This window comes from Meriones unguiculatus, chromosome 8, assembly GCF_030254825.1.
Source record: "Meriones unguiculatus strain TT.TT164.6M chromosome 8, Bangor_MerUng_6.1, whole genome shotgun sequence".
Taxonomy (NCBI): domain Eukaryota; kingdom Metazoa; phylum Chordata; class Mammalia; order Rodentia; family Muridae; genus Meriones; species Meriones unguiculatus.
Genome location: NC_083356.1, coordinates 67,978,358 through 67,998,508, shown reverse-complemented (window position 1 = coordinate 67,998,508; position 20,151 = coordinate 67,978,358). Strand labels below are relative to the sequence as shown.

Here is a 20,151-nt window from a genome sequence, read left to right as displayed (position 1 = left end):
CAGAACGACCAGGAGGTGGCAGGAACTCTACAAGAAGACTAACAGGGCCCAGAAGTCTTACAGAGACTGAAGCACCCAACCAAAGACTGTGCATGGATTGGACCTAGGCCCCCTACATAGATGTATCCAATGGGCAGTTTGGATTTCATATGTGTTCCCTAGTAAGGGGAAAGGGACATGGACTCTTGCCTGATTTTTGACCACTTCCCTTTGGCAAAGCTGTCTCATTAGACCACAAGGGAAGAGGATGTGCTCATTCCTGATGCAACTTGGTGAGCTAGGGTGGGTTGGTAGGGTAGGATTCTCTTTTTCTAAAGAATAGGGGAAGCGGGTGGGATAGAAAGGGTGGTACCAAGAGCAGAGAAGAGAGGGGGCTCAATCTGGATGTAAAGTAAATAAATAATTACAAAAAGAAACCACACCAAAAAAATGACTTAATGTTATAATGCAAAACTCTGAAAAACAAAATAACCCAGTCAATTAATGAAAGAGGTAGAAAGAAAATATTATAAATAATTAACACATAAAAAGCTAGTTCTTTAAAAAGATAAACTAGATTGAGAGACCCTTTGTCCAACTAACCAAAATAAACAAAGAAGAATCAAATGAATAGGATTGGAAATAAACAGGGAACTATCACAACAGACAAGAAAGGAATTCAGAATGTGATAAGGAAATGCATTAAAAACCAGCATTCCATTAAACTAGAAAAACCAAAAGAAACTAGAACACTGAAAGTACTAGAAGAAAACACAGTCAGTACTTTACACGATATATGTATAGGAAAAGAATTGAGTTGTAAAGGCATAAGTCTGGTGCTTGGTATTTGCCTGTTAGTTTGGTCCCTAAGGTCTGCTTGCTGTTTTTTAGAAGACACTCATGTACCCCAAAATGACATTTGTAACCTTGCCTCCAAAATTATTCTTGATTGGCTGAGTGAATGCCTATACACCTGGGCATGGCAAATGTGAGGTAGTTGTGGCCTAATTTTGTGGGCTTTGAGGAGAGAAGGATCACAGGAAGAAGAGAGACAGGGAGAAGAAGAAAGCTGGGTCTCCATGGGATAGGTGAAGAACCATGTGGGTCAGGAAAAGTGAGCTCTGAGAATGGCGAGGAGGGGAATAGCTCAGGTGGAAAGCATGTGCAAGTATTTGTGGGGATACTGGATGGGAAGTAGCACAGGTAGGAATGATTAAGGCAGATGGTATGGGGTGTGGGGCTGAGTGGTAAGTAGATAGTTTAGGGGGTTAATATCTGCCCAGACCCTGGTAAAATAAGGTTTATTTAAAATCTATCAGGTGCCTTTTATTGTTTGATAGCGGGTTAAATAAAACTGCCATAATAATTATAGCAATGATGTCTGAGTAAATCATAAGGAATCATACTATTAACTACCTGCTTAACTGTAATTTTGCTACTGTTGTGAATAATAATGTAAATATCTGCATTTTTCTCATGGTCTTAGATCTAAAAGGGTCATTTGACTCCCAAAAATGTTGTGACCCACAAGTTGAGAGCCCCTGCTATAATACATACATTGTACTGCGTACACTGTAACAGCCTACTCTTACTGCCCTTAGTTGTCCCCCAGAGTTGGAAGGTAAGTATTGTTGAAGACACCATGTACTTCAGACACAGGGCCCTGGTGACCCTGAGCTGGAACTGACTTGAATGTGTGCCTCCTTCCTAAGGACTAGCTTCCATGCTATCAGAAGAAGCCATACAAGGTTTGAAGGAAGAGAAGCAATAAGCAGTTGCTATGATGCCAATGAGCCACAATGATGATCAACACGGCACAATAACTCTAAGGGTGCAGTAATGGCACATATAACCAGACAGTAATCAACAGCTCTTTAATTGGATTTAAGACCCACCCAATAAGAGGAAAATAATGCTTGGCAATGGAAACCCGGACAACTACTCAGGGCTAGTAAGATGGATCTTAGAGGAGAGCCTTTAACCATCACAGAGCCTAAGCACTCTCTAAACATTTGTCCTTATATCCACAGATAACCATAATCTTCACCCTTATCAAGTAAAGTTCTTTTGAAAACAGGAAACAGACTTGGAAACAGTTTGTTATAGCAAACTACAACCAATCAAAATGCAAAGCTGTAGAGCCCAGTTGTAAGGGATACATTTACAACACAACTATAGCATCTAAGGCTCAGGGAGCATTGTTGAAGAGGGGGATGGAAATATTAAGACACAGAGGATCAGCGAGTTTGCTGTAAGATTAAGGTCTCCTAGGAGTATCAGAATTCACCAGCAAGATTGCGTAGGCTCAACAAAGACAAGGGACATGTTAAGGTGGCTAGGGATGGGTGGAACATAACCCTAAAGGCCTGAACCCTAACACAAAAAAACCCACTGGAACTAAGAAATGCTGAAAGAGGGGAAATAGCCTTCTACTAGGAAGAACATTTTAAATGGTTATTCAATACCAAATGGTCAGTCCTGAAAACATATACAGAAGTAACATCATGGAAACTGAGTAGGCTGTATTTACGAAACAACCCCCATCCCAACTCTGAGCACAGATATGTAACAATTAATAGAAAAAAGGTTATGAATTTGAAAAACAGCAAGGAGAGTTTTGAGTGATAAAGTGAAAGCGGTAAATGGTGTAATAATACCATAATCTCAAAAAAAAATAAACTTTTTTTAAAAGTCTGAACAAAGCAATTAATATTCTTGGTCCTCTAGGACTCTTATAAGGTAAGAGTCTCCACATTCTCAAGCAATCTGACTGCAGCATTCTAGGAGTGAAATGTTTTGAGTTTGTTTTTGAGTCTCATTCTAACCTATCTTATTACATTACACATACATGGAAAATGTTCTATTTTACAATCCTAGTAAGAAACTGGTGTGTACATATGTCTACATGTGTTGGGAGTTTTCCTATGGTGTCCTTCTAGCCATGTGTTCATGGTCACACCTGCTAAGCACAGTGTTATTCTTAGTAAGATGGTTTAGGAATATCTTACCTGTATGTGCTTTTTAATACGAGAAAATATTTAAGACCCTCAAAAACACAAGCTTCCTTAGGTAGAAGATAGTACGTAACATTCAAATTTTCAGTTAAAGCAGCACATTAAAGCAGGCCTTTTTGAGAAGGCTCAAATAAAACCAAACAAGGAAATAAATTTTGAATAAGTGGTAACAACTTTATTTTAACTCAACATGCTGAAACACAAAATCTGTTTCCAACATTAACACAAATAGTATGTATATCATCATAAAACACCAGTTGATTAAATAAAGGCCAGAAAGTTAAATGTTTATACATCGGAGCCTTGAAAATCAACTTCCTTCTGAACTAATAATTAAATAATTTTAGCAGAACTTTATTTCCATTAATGGGCTCAAGCGATGCTAAATTAACTAGTTATAGTATACAATAAGCTTTACTACCACGAAAATATTTAAATATAAGTATTCCTTCTCAGACATAAATTTCACATACAACAACAGGAGATACATTGTGATTTCATTCCTAGTGAAGAAGTCTTGCATTTGAGGCACTAAGTATTTGTACAACTAGACCTAACATTTACATCGTTCCATGAACACTTAAAATTGAGCTCACAATCTTTTTATAAAAAAGTTGTAAAATACTCTCATGTGTGCTAAAAGTGCTGTATTTATTTTCTGAGAACAATGAAACCCACTCACTCGCCCACTTATCTCTCTCAAGAACACAACAAATATTCTCATTGTAACCATCAAAGACCATGTATGTTCAAGGCAGATTAGTTTATTTTTTCATGAACATGTGACTTGTAGTAAAATTGCTGAGTTAGATTTTCATAAAACTTATATCCAAGTCTTTGTTGCATTTTTGTAACAATGAATGGTATCTATGATCCCATTTATTGTGAGTGTTGATAAGCACTATATCACTGAGTCACACTCAAAGTCCTTATCTATAATTTTATATAAAAACTGCTTAGAATGTATGTACAAAATTTTAAATGGGCAAATTAATATTTTTCACAATTTAAACTCTCAATTAGATCTAGTTAAAAATAAAACAATGATGCTTATGACACTTTAAAGATATTTAAAGCAATTATTTTAAAGCTTAATTATACTTGATATCTTAAAACAGCACTGTTTTTCCTATTTTATCATGCAGAATGCTGGTAATATTTTTGAGAATTTCACTGTCTTCTGGCAATCCACTGTCTTCTCAAATAAAGCACATTTAACTGAGACATTTCAATTAATCTGAACTTTCAGCATATTTAAGTAAGTCCTATTTTCATAAATTCATTTTTAAACATATTACACATAGCCCACGGGAATAAAGATACAAATACATACACACCTCACACAAATGACCAAATTCCATTCAAAGTTCTCCAATTACTGTTTGAAGTTAGTGACATAAAAATATTTAAGGAGGTAACATTAGCAAGCCATCTTATGGCACCTTCATATTTGTGCTCCAAATATCAAAACACATTCAATGTAAAAAATGAAAAAGGCACAAACATAGTGTTCCTAAATCTTAGTCTAAAGAATAGTTTTCCAATGGATGCATTTTTGAATTGTAATATTTAAAACCCCTTACTGTGTTCTGAAAAAAAGCCTTGTTTTTAGGTGACTAGAGGGTAATAGGAGTAAATTGGTAACTTAAAAGACAAAGAATGCATTAGGAAGAAATTGTACTTATTTTGACCAAGTTGTATATAGTTTAATAAATAGGATAATCATGGGGAAAATGCACTCCGATAAGAAAATATTAATAGCATTTTATCACTGACTCAAGAACCAATACTACTAAAATATACATAAAAACATAAACTATTATATGATTCTATGAGTATAATGTAGGTACTGTATCATCTGAAAAATGGATTTCAGCAAACATTGATATTTATAGAGCACAGTGTTTGACATTTTTTGGTAGAAAATATGTTAGCAAACTAAAAACAAAAATATTTATAAGAAAATCCTTTTAAGATTATTAATAAATGTTAATGTTCACTATATGGTATTACTACTGATTTTACTGTGGTTAGAAATGTAGACCAAATCACTGAATCATTTTACAATGTGTGGTACATAGACTTCAGTGTTTTAATGATATGCGACAATGTATTCTACAGCTGAGTGGAATCCTTGTTTTTTAGTCAGACCATGGGAATATCTTATATTAAAAGTATGTGTGTGTATTTTAAAATGGTACAATGTTAATATAACAGGCTTTGTATTACAATAAAATTCAGGGAATAAATTTTTGCTTGTCATGATTCTCTTATAGAGGGTGAAGCCCATTGTCAGTTGAAAAAATTTCTTCTATTCCAAATAATTCTTTCCATAAAGTGTAGTAAAAGAAGAAGAGTATTAAGTGAAAAATTGGAACTCCAGAGAAAACCTGTTAGGAGGTAAGTGTAAGAAAGGAAACAGAGGATCAGGTACTTGGAATAGAAATGGCTAACCATGCATGGAGAGCCATGGAAACAGCTGTACATGTTTTAGGGTTCAAAGTTGGAGAAAAATTTATTCAATTTTGAAAGAAGATGCTAATAAGATAAAGATAATGTTTTTAGACATTCAATTCTTACCAAATTATTGTTAACATAACAAACACTCAAACTAAAATATCTAAAAATATGATCTCTGTTTGTTTGCTCTTGAGAACTAATGCTTATCTGACAGTATTGTTTCAATATAATGATTTTAAGATTGGTTTCAGTTAATATCTAACAAAAGCTATAGTAAAAATAAAGTCTATTTTAAAACCATAATGTTACTTTTGCTGAATTTTAAGACTAAAGAAACAATAACACAAATTTAAATATGAAGAATAAAGGTATATATGCAAAATACAGGCATATATACCTGTTTTCAGTAATATGGTCTGTCTTTATGTGGAAAGTACATTACCAATGCTTCAGTCATATACGATATGACAATGACCACTGCTTTTTCTCTAGGGATAACGCACCAAAAAAAGATCTCACAACTATCAAATTCCAAATATTTGTGTGTTTAAAGCTAAACTCCTAATAAAGAAATGGCTCATTAAAAATAGTTGGTAACATTTATCCTGTTAACATTATGTAAAATTTCAAGAATCTACTATGTTAGTAAGTGAACCATCAAGGAGAAAAGAAAGGGAAATAAAGTTCCCTAGTATGTCTGCTCATACTCTCAGAGGCTTCTCTGGTTTCCCACCACCTCCTACAGGCAAATAGGATACATTCATTGCTTAAAAAGAAGCAGACTCTACAGGACTCATTCATTGTTAGGTGCCTTTTCCAAGTGTAATAAAACAGTAACAAATCCAATAATGATTACTTGAAATCCAAATTAATTTATCTGTAGTCAAGCAGATTTTTATCTATTATCACAAACGTCCAAGTTGGATCTATGTGTCATAAAAACTTTTAAATGTTAAAACATAATTATACCTTATTAATCCCCACAAAAGAAGAAAATATATATGTACCATTCATCATAAAAAATTTCACATTAAAAGTGCATATATATCTTTCTTAATTGGCCCACTCATGACACTGACATTTAGTCATCCTGACTTTAACATCTACTAAATTATTCTTTCAAATGTAAGTCATTATAAATTTAAAACGTTAGCAAGAACCATGCTTTCTTTTTACTGAAATTTTAAGCTTAAATTATTTCTCAATCATTGAAAATGTGCGTAAGCCCAGTTTCTTGAGCAGTTAATATACAGACAAACACCACAAATATTACTAAAGATTAGGTCAACTCATTGCTATCTGCCCCCTGAATTGAAAAATAAATTAAAGCGGAGCAGTGTATGGCCATCACTTACCTGAATGGTAATAGGCTCTTTAGTGTCTACACAACTGAGACTGGAGGCACCACTGGCAATCTCCAAATCCAACAGAACCTAGTTTTATACTTGGAGGTCATATAGAACAAAACCTATAAAATTATTTTGTTTCCAAAATAATGGAAGATTCTTTGAAACTCAGTATCTTCATTTATCAGTATTACTGCATTGTGGAGCTAGTGCAATCTTGCATAGCCTTGGCAAACTGACAAGGCACAATAAAAAAATTAAACTACTATATAAACAAGAGAAGTCACTGAAGATAATTTAAGGCCTTGAAGTGAATTAATCAGTCTGATTTAAAGCTGAAGTATAAACCATAAATTTTCCACCTGAAAGTAAACAATATGCTTCTCCAGCTTTCATTCTGTGGACAAGAGACAGAAACAACTGTTGCTTATGGTTTGCTCTGGAATCCTTCTGGACCTGGGGTAGTAAAGGCAAATACATTTTCCTACTGTCCATGGAAGACTCAAGACTGCTTTAGCCTTTTGCGTGGAATACCAAACTGTGGACACTGTCCAGACGCTAGTGCGCGGAAGGCTTCTGCCACTAAATGAGGATGCGACTGAATCATGGCCTTCCACCCTGATGTTTCCATTATGTCAGTTGCTTGGCTGAAAAAGAAGATTAAGTGATGTTTACTGAAAGGACACTTCTCAAATATACTGTTGAGCTATCAGTTTTTGTTACTTTAACTTGTGGATTTTAAAATTTTAGATACTCTACTTCTTTCCATGTATTTACCTGAATGTTTAAAAACATTTTTTTTCAGTCAAAACTGAATCGATTTTTCTGCAAGTTTGAACCCTGAGACATAGAGTTGTTCCCACAGCTCTCCACTCATGGTTAGCCATTTCCATCCAAGTCCCTGTTCCCCTCTTCCCCTTCTTATACTTATCTCCACAGGTTTTCTCTGCAGTTCCAGTTTTTCACTGAATATTATTCTTCTTTTACTACACTATGCACTCTATCTCAACTAGTTGTCACATTTCTCATAATCACAGCCAGAAGTTAATTAAATCCTAGTGCTTCCCCACATGAATAATCATCAATCATTTGTTTTTTGTTTTTTTTTTTATCTGAATGAGCTTCAAGTCTCACAAATTCAGCATTGTACTGTAAGAACTGGTCATCTTTCTCCTTAAGTCTCAAATTGTTTGTTCTTCACTTGGCTGAAGCTTTTACTGCTGCCCAGTGACTCACATTAAACATCCAGGAGCCGTTCTAGAAGCAGTCCTCTAACTAGGCATCAAAGTCCCATTTTAATTCCAAATGCCACCAAAAACCCATAAATTAATCCTCATAATCTCACAATTCCATTATTATCACATTTCCTAATTTCTCTTTAGTCTTCTGTATTGATCCTGCCTTGTAGTTCAGCAATATGACTATATTATACTGTTTTCTACTTTTCCTTTCACGACATTTACGTTTTAAAAATGAGAAATATGGTTCAATTCTTGCTATAACTTTGCATTCCCATTCCTATGAGTCAGTTTCTCTTTTACTGTTTTAAAGTGTCCTTTTGATAATTTTCAAAAATAGAATTAATGGGTTAATTTGTAAAACTAATGAAACCTTACGAAAAAAATCTTTAATTTATCAGCTCTTTCGTTATTTCAAATAATTACAAAGAATACTCTAAAATAAGAGAAGGGGAAAATAAGAAAATTAATTACTTCTAATATAAAGAATATAAATATCTAGGCTTAGCAGAACTTAGCAATCATCCAATATTTTCACAATCGACATGCTACTGATTTAAATAATAGGGAAGTTAATATGTAATATAAGGTTTCTGGCTGATTTAAATATTAATAAGTTAGTTTTTGAAGTAGAGGAGAAAGTATGAGTTTGATGATGGTATAGAATACACAGTTAAGACTTTAACTAAAAAATAAGCAAATAAACAAACCCAACAAAAAATAATGCATTTCATGGGCCTCATGAAGTGTTTCTAGTCTGCAATCCTATTTGAGAAACTAGGGCAGAAAGAGTCAAATATGAAGCTAGCCTAAAAAACTACTAAGACCTTGCCTCAAAATTAAATTTTGAAGAGTTAAGATTTAGATAGTTCTGTGATAGGGTCCCTGGGTAGCATGTTCAAGACTTGGGGTTCACTCAATAAGCATTATCAAAATCAGAAAGAAAAAAGAAAGAAAGAAAGAAAGAAAGAAAGAAAGAAAGAAAGAAAGAAAGAAAGAAAGAAAGAACTTCCAAGGCAAATCTTGAGGACTTAGATCTTCCTTAACACTTTTGGAAGGAACAGAGCTCAGCTATCTAGCAATCCCTGAACTCAGGTATATACTATGTGTGTAAAATGCATGTGCGTGTGTTCAACAAACAAACAGCCAGGCATGATGGCACTCTCCTGTAATCCCAGCACTTGGGGAAAAGAGGCAGGGAGGATTTCTGTGAGTTTGAGGTCAGCCTGGTCTAAAAAGTGAGTCCAAGACAACCAACGCTACACAGAGAAACCCTGTCTCGAAAAACCAAAAAAAAAAAAAAAACAAAAAAAAAAAAACCAATCATTCATCCAGCTAGGCAGTGGTGGCCCACACCTTTAATCCCAGCACTCAGGAGGCAGAGGCAGATGGACCACTCTGAATTCAAGGCCAGCCTGGTCAACAAAACTAGTTCCAGGACAGCAAGAGCTACACGAAGAAACCCAATCTTGGAAAACAAAAAAAGAGCACTCATCCCAGTTTGCATGAAAAGCCAAATTTCAAAGAATTTAGTAAAGATAGTGAAATTGTTACTTTTTTTTAAAAAATAACTGACAGCTTCATCAGGAGCCACACTTATTGTTCATGAGCAAAAGGATATACAAACACTTTATTGAACTTATGCAGAAGGTAACTGATGCCATCTTACTTGTTCCAGTTTTTCCCATCCTTACATCCAAGTTGTCGAAGAACACTGCACCTGCATTGAAGATTTAAACAGGGCTTAAGAAAAGTCCAGTGAAAACATGTCAAATGCACCATGCCCAGTGAAATGAAAGATAGCTTACCTGTTAATAAAGTCTATTGCCTGGGCTTTCAGCTGTTCTGCGCCATGCAAATCTGCAAGGATAAGGGTGTCAGCAACATTCTCTACTGAGAGGCCACTACACAAAGCTTCTTCACACATGACCTTCAGTCGTCCCAGTGCATACTACTCAAAAGAAAACATAATTATTAAACATTTCCATTTATAGAGCAAATACATGATATTTGCAACTTAGCAGATAAAGTTCAAGAAAATTTTTTTGAACTAACATTATTTTAAACTAATAAACTGTTGCTTTAGCTTATGAGGAACATGTAAATACATGTATTTAGGATAAATAATTTGCTTTAGAAAAATTTTTTAACTGCAAAAATGGTGAATTTTAAATTACAACTCATGCAAGACAGTTTTCTTCATCATCAGTTATCCTAAAGAGTATGTTGTCACGTAAACATTTATCTCAACTCTTGTCTTCCCAAAGCAAAAAAAATTCAGCTAACGACCATTTAAGTTATATTTTATTTAGTAAAAGAAAGCAAAGTAATGAACACATTCCAAAGAAAGATCTGAGTGGGACTGTCTTTAAGTAGGGGAAGCATAGCAAGTATTTGCATTGTAGGTTTTTACAGTCCCTACTTCTTGTGACATCATTTTAAACTTTCTCCTTCTGGGTAACCTTCATTTCACCTGAGTTGACTGTGTACAGTCTGGAGGCAAGGTGCCTTTGTTTCGAATTTCCTACTTATTAGCTCTTTACTGATGAGCATTTATACCATTGTGAAAAGTGCCCTAGTACCACAATTTCTAATTTGGTGGCAAGACCCCAAGCTCAGCTTTAAGGATGATGGACTACATCATTCCACTACCAGGAGACAATAGTTACCAAGCTATGGCTTAGCTAGTTCCCTGCCTACTCAGTGTGAATGCACCTAACTTCAGAAGTAGTGGCTGTCCAGAACACTGCCCTCCCTCTCGTTCACATGTGCTGTTGGTTACCTACTATCACAATTCACTTTCTTTTCTACTACTTCACACTTAGTTGTAGCACACTATATTTATTTGGGCAATATTCAATCTTGAAGAATGACCATAGAGAGCTAATTAAATGTTAAAAACAACTATTTTTTTGCAGCTGAATAATACACCAGTTGATGAACATTTGAACTTGTTGCCAGTTCTTAACTATTATAGTTATAAATACTCATATAAATCTTAAATGAGAATATGTGTATGTTTTGGGAGGTACAGGAGATAAAGGTCTTACTCATTAATTTTCTAAAGTGGTTATATCATTCCATACTCCTATCAGCAGTGTTTGCGAATTTTAATTCTTCCAGATCTTTGAAAAGTCTTGTACAGTCTTTGTAATTTTAGCTATTATAACACGTGTGTAGAGGCACATCCCATTTGGTTAAGGATACTGGGCATCTTTACTTAATGCAATTCATTGGTTTTATTTGAGAAGTATCTATTTAAACATTGATTACTCTTAAGAATAACATTTCTTTTTAAATGGTCTGTACATAGTCTGTACATAGTCTGAATACAAAAGTTCTACGTATATGTACCATGAATATGTTTTTAAGATTGAGAAGCATTTTATATCCCCCTTCTTCCATAAGACTCTGTGCACTCTGTTTAAAGTTTGGCTGTGAGTCTCTGCATCTGCTTCCATCCCCTATTGGGTGGATTCTTTTAGAGGGTAACTGTGGTAGGTTCCAGTCCTGTTTCCTCTCTTCTACTGCCTCCAGTATCTATCCTGTTTTCCGTTTTGAAAGAGAATTAAGCATCTTTCTGAAGATCCTCCTTGTTCTTCAGCTTCTTTTACTCTGTAGATTTTAGTATGTTTATCCTATATTATATGGCTAATTTCCACTTAGGAACCACACAAGGAGACCAACAAAGCCAAAAAAGAAGCAGGGCCCAGAGGGGACTGCAGACTGATGCAACAATCAAAGACCATACATAGAGAGGACCTAGACCCCCTGCTCAGATGTAGCTCAGACAGCTCAGTCTCCATGTGGATTCCCTAGTAAGAGATGATACAGTCTCTCACATGAACTCGGTTGCCTGCTCCTTGATCACTTCTCCCTGGTGGGGCGACCTAGCCAGCCCACAGAGGAAGAGGAGTCAGGTGGTCCTGATGGGATCTGATAGACGAGGGTCAGATCCAGAGGACTTCCCCTATCAGTTGACTAGGGAAGAGGGATAGGGGAGGAAGAGTGGAACTGGGAAGAGATGAGGTAGGGACTACAACTGAGATACAAAGTCAATAAATTGTAAATAATGATAATATTAATAATAATAAGAAGAAGAATAAAAGGATTGAGAACCATGGGATTCAAAACTTTCTGACATTTTTGTAGTTTCCCTGTGTTCAAAAAGGCAAAATATTTACAATGCAACAAAATAAAATTATTAATAATTTTCCTTTCTAAACTATCATATTAAAATAAATCTATTTATTTTAGAGTTATAGAAAGGAAAAACCAAAAAAGTTATGCAGTGCACCATAAGACTAAGAACATATACAAGTTCCAATATGTTTAATGTGCAGCTTTATAAGCTTATGGTTTAATCTTTCATGGAAAAACTCTAGGCCTTGCATATTTTCCTATCGTATTGACAACTTTATTATCATACTATTCTACTTTATTTATTATGTATACAGTATTCTGCCTACATGTACACCTGCATGCCAGAAGAGGGCACCAAATTTCACTACAGATGGTTGTGAGCTACCATGTGGTTGCTGGGAATTGCATTCATGACCTCTGGAAAAGCACCCAGTGATCTTAACCTCTGAGCCATCTCTCCAGCCCTACTTTATGCTTTTTTATAAAACTCCCCAAGCTATCTAACAAATAGTACAAATTATGTTATAATGTCAAAAGTTATTTGTAGTTTGTTTTTAATATATGATAGCTTTCTATAAATGGCAAATTAGAGGTTTTGTTTGTTTGTTTTGTTTTGTTTTGGGTCCTTTCAAAATCCTATTACTTACTTTGTCTGCAGCTGCCAACAAGTCGTCTGCCATTTTATCAAGATTCGGTGCTTTTCCCGTGTAAACAAATCTCATCATTTCTTTAAAAACCTCAGGATCTAAATCATTTATTTCCACTCGATTCTATTATTGTAAACAATACAAAAAATTAGAAACAGGCACATATATGTGACGCCACATAAATCTTCAACAGTTATTTTATAACATTTTAAAACTCTATTTTAAAACTGAGGTTAAGCAAATCTGTAGTTAAGTTAATCATCCAAACTACAGTCTAGGCAATGCTAAGAACAAAAGCATACACTGTATAAGAGGTATGACTAGCCACAAAGTGAATAAATGGATAGTGAGACCATGTTGAGTATTACTGTGTGGTTAACTTTCTCATATTTTTATATTTATAAGAGACAAAATACTGCAGTGGAAATGAGATACATCTGTGTCAGTTTCTGAACAAAGTTGCAGAGTAGTACTGCCTTTCCCTGAGTGTCTAGTATAATATCTAAACCTTCTATCACTAACTCTAGTCACATCATTACAGGACAGAAGAGTCTGAACGTATCTGTGATGAGAGCTCACAAGCGAGAACACTTGCTTCTGCAAAATGCCATGTGCTATTATTTACTAGTCCTTCTGTGCTCACTTGAGATTTAAACAAGACCAGTTCCTCTTATGCTTCTGTGGCTTTATATCCAATTCTCTTCTAAGATAAAGGAAGCAGAAAGTGTCAGCACTTCGGAAACCATGTCTGGTCATTTTGTGAAGTCATGGTGTTAGGAACATAAGTTAAATCATTTTTTGAAACTTAAAAACCATTTAGTGCAATTTATTACCTGGTGTCTAGGCTTGCCACCAGGAAGCTCAGATAAAGCTAGGCCACAGAAGAAAGCCCCAGTAGGCAACCTGGCTATTCAGATAAGGAAGTAGACTAGAGCAGGCCTTGTTATGCTAATGAACTAACCTCAAGGTGGTACTGAGATGCTGGTGTAACAAACCCAGCTGTGAGGCCTGACAGATCAAAGCTACCACCTACTAAACTGATACTACAATTGACATTTTTTGAAATGGTTCCTAGAATCACACTGTTCTACTGCAGAGAAAGGTTTCTTTAGCTTCTGTTGGTACTTATTTGTAAGAAGATTTGAGACTGTGGAGTGGCCCTAGGCTCACAGAAGCCTGCCTGTTAGTGATGTCGCCTATGTCCTCTTGAGGTTTCCAGTGTTATCTTCCAGTCTTTTTAATCATGGATATGGGGTGAACCTGCAAGCCTCTCAAGCATCCTCACTGCTCTAATATCTGAGAAAATGTACTTCAAACTTCCAACTCTAGTAAGAAGAAATAAAGGCTACTTTATACTGAGTAGGTAAACAATCCAATAAAAGAACATCACAAAATCTGAATGTAAAACAGCTTCAACACAGGTAGACCCAATGTCATAAAACACATACAACAAAAGATATTAGCATCAACATAACAGTGGGAGACTTTAATATGCAGTCTTACTATCAGACAAGACCATCCAGACAAAAACAGAGAAGCATGAAATGAAATGACCTCAAAAGATCCAACACACCTGACAGACATATCGAACAGCCCTCCAACCACACACTACAGAATACACATTCTTGTTATAAGCCCGTGAAAATTTACCCTAAATAGACCACAGATGGAACACAAGGCAAATCTCAACAAAACATAGGGAAACTGAAATAACTGCCTGTATCCTATCTGACCACAATGGAAGAAAGGAAAAAAAATAAAAATCAACAAAAAAGAAAAGCAGAGAAAACACACAAACTCAAGAAGATTAAGCAATATAGGGAATCCATCAGACTTCAGTGTCAGTCTGTACCACCAACCCCTCCCACAATCCTTAGACCTAGGCTCCTTATACAGGGCCCACCCAGTCTGGTGAGCTCTGCCTGCATCTTTCAAAAACTTCAGATTTTTCCCTGGTTACAAAACTGTGTGCCACTCTACCCTGCTGAGTCTCTCTGACCCTAGCCAGTCTGTGACCTTGCCAAATCCCAGATCTAGCCAGGGATACAAATGCTGGCCTAATTTTATTTTTATTTTATTTTTTTTTTTTACTTGATACCTAAACCACACAAAGACCCAACAAAAAAAGAGAACTTCAGACCTCTCTTATGAACATTGATGCAAAAACACTCAATAAAATATTTGCAAACCGAATCCAAGAACACATAAAAGATATCATTCACCATGACCAAACAGGCTTCATCCCAGGCATGCAAGGATGGTTCAATATACAGTAATCCACCATATAAACAAACTGAAGGAAAAAAACCACATGATCATCTCCTTAGATGCCAAAAAAGCATTTGACAAAGTCCAACACCCATTCATGTTTGAAGTCTTGGAGAGATCAGGAATACAAGGCACATACCTAAATATAGTAAAGGCAATATACAGCAAGCCTATAGCCAACATCAAACTCAATGGAGAGGAACTTAAATCAATCCTACTGAAATCAGGGACAAGGTATTTCCAACCTCCAGGTTTACCCCAGGTTACACATTATGCACATTTGTCCAGTCTGGTGAGACTCCCAGGCCACATTCAGTCTCCAGGACTACTAAAAAACATCTGTGTGCAAGCTGATGCTGTTGAATCCTGGAAACTGTATCAACCCATGACATCTCCAACCCTCAGGCTCAGAATCAGTCACACACTTATATGCTAGTATGGTAAAAATAAAACATAAAAATCCAAAAATAAGGTAGAAAACAAAAAGAAAAACTGTGAGTTAAAATCCAGAAAGCATGAAAATAAAACATTTCATGCTTTGCAAGACAATCACTATCAATCTAAAGAGATACATCTAACAAAGCTATCTTTCAAAACTGGACAAACAGAGACATTTCAGGAAAAACACAGATTAATTCAACTCACTACAAATAAACTGGCACTACAGAAAATCCTTAAAGGAATTCTATACATGGAGGAAGGAGAAAACAACAACAACAAACCAGCCATATCCACAAAACAACTTGCATTCCATGAAGGGAAAAGATGAACAAACAAGAAATGGGAAAGAATCAGCTATGACCAACACACACACACACACACACACACATGAAAGAGAGAAAAAAAAGAAAACCTGATAGATGCTATTAAACCCTGTATAAATTATACAGATTTGTGATTAACTCCTAGAGAAAAAAAAGCAGCACTTCCTGCTGGAATCCTTTATGCAACTTTGAATTATCTCTATTTCATGCTCCCTGCCTCTGTCTTGTCTGTCATATGAGTCTTAATCTGTACTTGCCTGTAGACTTGCTGTGTAAATCTGTTTGTCACTGTGTATATCTGTGGGTGTGTGTTTGTTGTCTGAGCTGTGTGAACCTCTGTGTTTCAGTGATGTCCACCTGTTGTTCTGTGTGATTATATATATATATCATATATATGTCTGTATATATGTATGTATATATATCATATATATATGTGTGTGTGTGTGTGTGTGTGTGGATGTGTGTCTTATAATCTTTCTATCACCTCTTCCAAGAAGATCCCCAAGCCTTGAAAGGAAGAATGTGATACTGAGGACTGAGCGCTTTGCAGTCTCTTATTCTCTCCATATTGACCAGTTAAATGCCTTTGTATTAACTGCCAGTTACTACCAGTAGTTTCTCTGATGATGGTTGAAAGATGCCCTCATCTATGGGTATAGCACTAAGTCATAAGGAGTTGTTTTTAATACTATGTCAATACAACTCAATCATATTGAGTTCTCACCTGAGGCCTATGGCCTAGCTAGTGAGAGAGATTAAAAATAAGAAAGAAAAAGTAAAAGCATCCCTACACATATGGTATGATTCAGAAACCCTACAGATTCTATTAGATTTAGTAAATACGTTAAGTTGCAGGATATAAAACCAACATACAAAAGTCAGAAGGCCTAGAGAGATGGCTAGGCTAACATTAAAGGCTAGGCTAACAATCAAAGATTAGGAGACTCTACCATATACCAACAATGAACTCGTGACAAGGAAATTAGGAAAAACACCTCATTCAAAATATCTTCCCCAAAACAAAGTGCCTATGAATAAACCTCAAAAAAGATGTGGAAGACACAAACAACTTGGCTTTAGGATACAGAAAAGAAATTTTAGAAAAATTATACAGTGGGGAATTAAAATCCATGCTTCTAAGCTGACAGTCAATACTGTGAAAATGGCAGGATTACCAAAAGTAATCTACAGGTTCAATGTAATCACCATCAAAATTCCAATGTCATTCTTCATAAAAATTAAAAAAAAAATCCCATAAGAACCATACATAAGCAACTAATGTTTATCAGGAAGAACAATGCTGGAGATATCACATTTGACCTCAAATTATCATATAGAGTGAGTGAGAAAAAATAGACTGACACATGTAGAAAACATATATGTAAATTAATGGAATAGGATAAAAGATGCTGAAATAAACCCATATTGATGAAGGGCAGCTAATTTTTGACAAAAGTTTTTAAGAACACTGAGTGTTGAAAAGACAGCACAGTCACCAAATGGTGCTGGCAAGAGCAGATACTATAGCTCCACATCTTTCATACTGCATGAATTTCAATTCAATAAAGATGAAATAGATTACTTTAAAACCTGAAATGCTGAAACTGCTAGAGAATAACAGAGAAAATATATCTGAAAAAGTTTATATAAGCAAGTTTGTTTGTTTGTTTTTTGTATGTTTTTGGTTTTGGAGACAAGGTTTCTCTGTGTAGTCCTAGCTATCCTGGTACTCACTGTATAGATCAGGCTGGCCTTGAATTAAAAAATCTGCCTGCCTCTACCTCCCGAGAGCTGGGACTACAGGCGTGCATCATCCCACCCAGCCAGGCAAGAACTTTCTTAACAGAACTCTAATAACACAGAACACAGTACAAGGAATTAATAAATGGCACTATATGAAATTTAAAAATTTCTAAACAGCAGGGAATATATCTGAAAAGCAAACACCCAGTCCATGAAATAGGGACAAAATCTTTCAGTCATGGCATGATGTCTAGAATATCAACAGAACCACAAAAGTTAAACTACAAAACTTTCAGTCACTAAATGGTCTAACAAAATAGGCCGATCTGAAGAAAACAAAACAAAACAAACAAACAAACAAACAAAAAACACAGATGACCAGTAAATCTTTTCTAAAAGAATGTTTAGCATTCTTAGTGAATGTGAGGGAAATGCAAATCAAAAATATTTCAAGAGTCTCTAACACCCCAATTATTACTGTTATCATTAAGAAAAATGACAAATGTTGGTGAGACTATTAAGAAACAAAGTTGGTGGGAACATAAATTAAGACAACTACTTCAGAAATCAGAGTGGCAGTTTCTCAGAAAATTAAAAATACAACTATCACATGACTCAGCTAAAGCACTCATTGATCTATATGTGAAGGTCTCGACATCTTACACTGACACGCCTGCACATCTATGTTTACTGCTATACTATTTACAATGGCTCAGAAATAGAATCAGCTTAGATATCCACAAAGCTTAATATTGGTTATTTTGCAAGTCGATTAAAAATGTAATTCAAAAAAACTAACATAGGTAGCTTACATGGGTAGGTAATTTATTCCCTAGAAGCAAGAGGTTATTCAACAATATTCTCAGTGTGGTTCCCTCCCTTCCTGCTCTCTCACTAGGGGAAAATCTCAAGGCTTTCTGCATGCTAGGTAATAAGATCAAAATAGCTGCGAGTTAGAATCTTTAGTGAGCATCCACACTGAGAAGCATATGTTTTATTATATAACACCTTTTGCCCACTTTTTAAAGTTCTTCTATTATAACTTGAGAGCAAGAACAGGCACATGTATTTTAATATGTGTACTCTATTATTATGCATGTATACAAATTAAATAATATTAAGCCTTTTAACAACATTTACCTTTGTGTATTCTTCCATTTCATGTTCAAACATTGCATTAAAAACCGGGGATCGAGCTATAACAAGAATAAGCGTCATTATTTTATGCACAAACTTAAGTTTAGAATCTTATATTATCCAAAGGAGAAGGTACAAGGTACCTGCAAGCACAGACTTATGAGCTTTGAATTCTTTTCCTTTCACAAAAAAGCAGCAATCTGTAAATCTTGTGTTTTCCCAGAGATTACCTAAATCTTCTGCTAGTCGACATTCGGGCACCTTCAAAGTGTTTGTATTAGTATGTCCTGATACATTTACTGAATCTTGAACTACACTCACCTAATAAAGAAGACAACAAGGAAAACATTTTCATATAGCATTATCAATAATTATGTGTCCTTTAATTACTATGTGTTCCTTTAATTTTTTTAAGATATCCTGGTTAATTCAATATACCTAGTACTCCCAAATCCTAGTACCCTCAAAATAAATTTAATCATACAAGTGAAAGAAATAACAGAGGGAAAATTAATAATAACCTAAATTCTTCAGTAGTAACATTATATGTAAATAAATGACTTATCAATATTATAATCACAAAATTATTTCTTGCTAGAATCTCTACAATATCATCAGATTTGAAGAGTTGACAGTTTGTAGACTTCTTGTCAACATTTCATTTTTATTATACATGCGACTTTTACAGTTTTCAACGACATCAAACTTCATTTAAAAATTGGAGAGTTGGGGCTCGAGTAATGGCTCACAAATGAAGAACACTGTCTGCCTTTCCTGAGACCTGGGTTGATTTTCAGCACTAACGTGGCAGCTCTCAAGCATTTGTAACTCCATGGGATCTAACACCCTTTTCTGGCCTCCCTGGGCACCAGACAGTCCATTGGTGCACAGCTGTAGATGCAAAACGCCCACACACATAATAAAATATAAGAAATATACAAAGAAAACTGCGAACTTTATTATTCCTACACATCTCAACACTAGTAGAATTGATTTAAAATTGATTTTAACTTTTAAGTAAAAAATTTCCACAAGAAATTTAAAAAAAATTTCCATTGTTCACAATATTTTATGTAAAGTCAAAAAAGAGTTCAATACAAATGTACTTTAGTTCAATTTGCAAATACTTTATTTATCTGTGAAATACTAAGTAAGATTTGGGATAACTGTGACAATGCTTTTATGCAGATTCCCCATTAAAAACCATTGTTTACAGAATCAAATTTTATATACTTAGATTTTTACAAGAAAGCCTCCATTATATTATATTGGAAATTTCATATTACAATGAACAACAGCAAAAAAGAATGACTTCAACTAACAAAGCAAATAGGAGCAGATGAATAATTTTTAAAAATTAAATTACATGTGCTCCATTAGTTTTATTTTTGAGTGCTAAATATTGGGAACGT

The 20,151-nt window shown here is 35.1% G+C and overlaps 1 protein-coding gene across 7 annotated transcripts in view; it reads right to left on the bottom strand.

Annotated features, from left to right (window-relative positions):
- Nucleotides 1-3,142: 3,142 nt before the first annotated feature.
- The window catches only part of Spopl (speckle type BTB/POZ protein like), a 45,638-nt gene continuing 28,629 nt past the window's right edge, over nucleotides 3,143-20,151 (bottom strand). For 5 of the 7 annotated variants that reach the window (XM_060389687.1, XM_060389690.1, XM_060389688.1 and 2 more), the window contains 6 exons: nucleotides 18,883-19,060; nucleotides 18,743-18,798; nucleotides 12,828-12,950; nucleotides 9,846-9,988; nucleotides 9,707-9,757; nucleotides 3,143-7,446 (listed from right to left, as the gene is read on the bottom strand). In XM_060389687.1, the coding sequence (XP_060245670.1) occupies nucleotides 7,302-7,446; nucleotides 9,707-9,757; nucleotides 9,846-9,988; nucleotides 12,828-12,950; nucleotides 18,743-18,798; nucleotides 18,883-19,060 (696 nt within the window). In that variant the 3' untranslated portion in view covers nucleotides 3,143-7,301. The remainder of the gene's footprint in view (nucleotides 7,447-9,706; nucleotides 9,758-9,845; nucleotides 9,989-12,827; nucleotides 12,951-18,742; nucleotides 18,799-18,882; nucleotides 19,061-20,151) is intronic. The other 2 variants (XR_009593743.1, XM_060389689.1) reach the window with 2 other exon arrangements.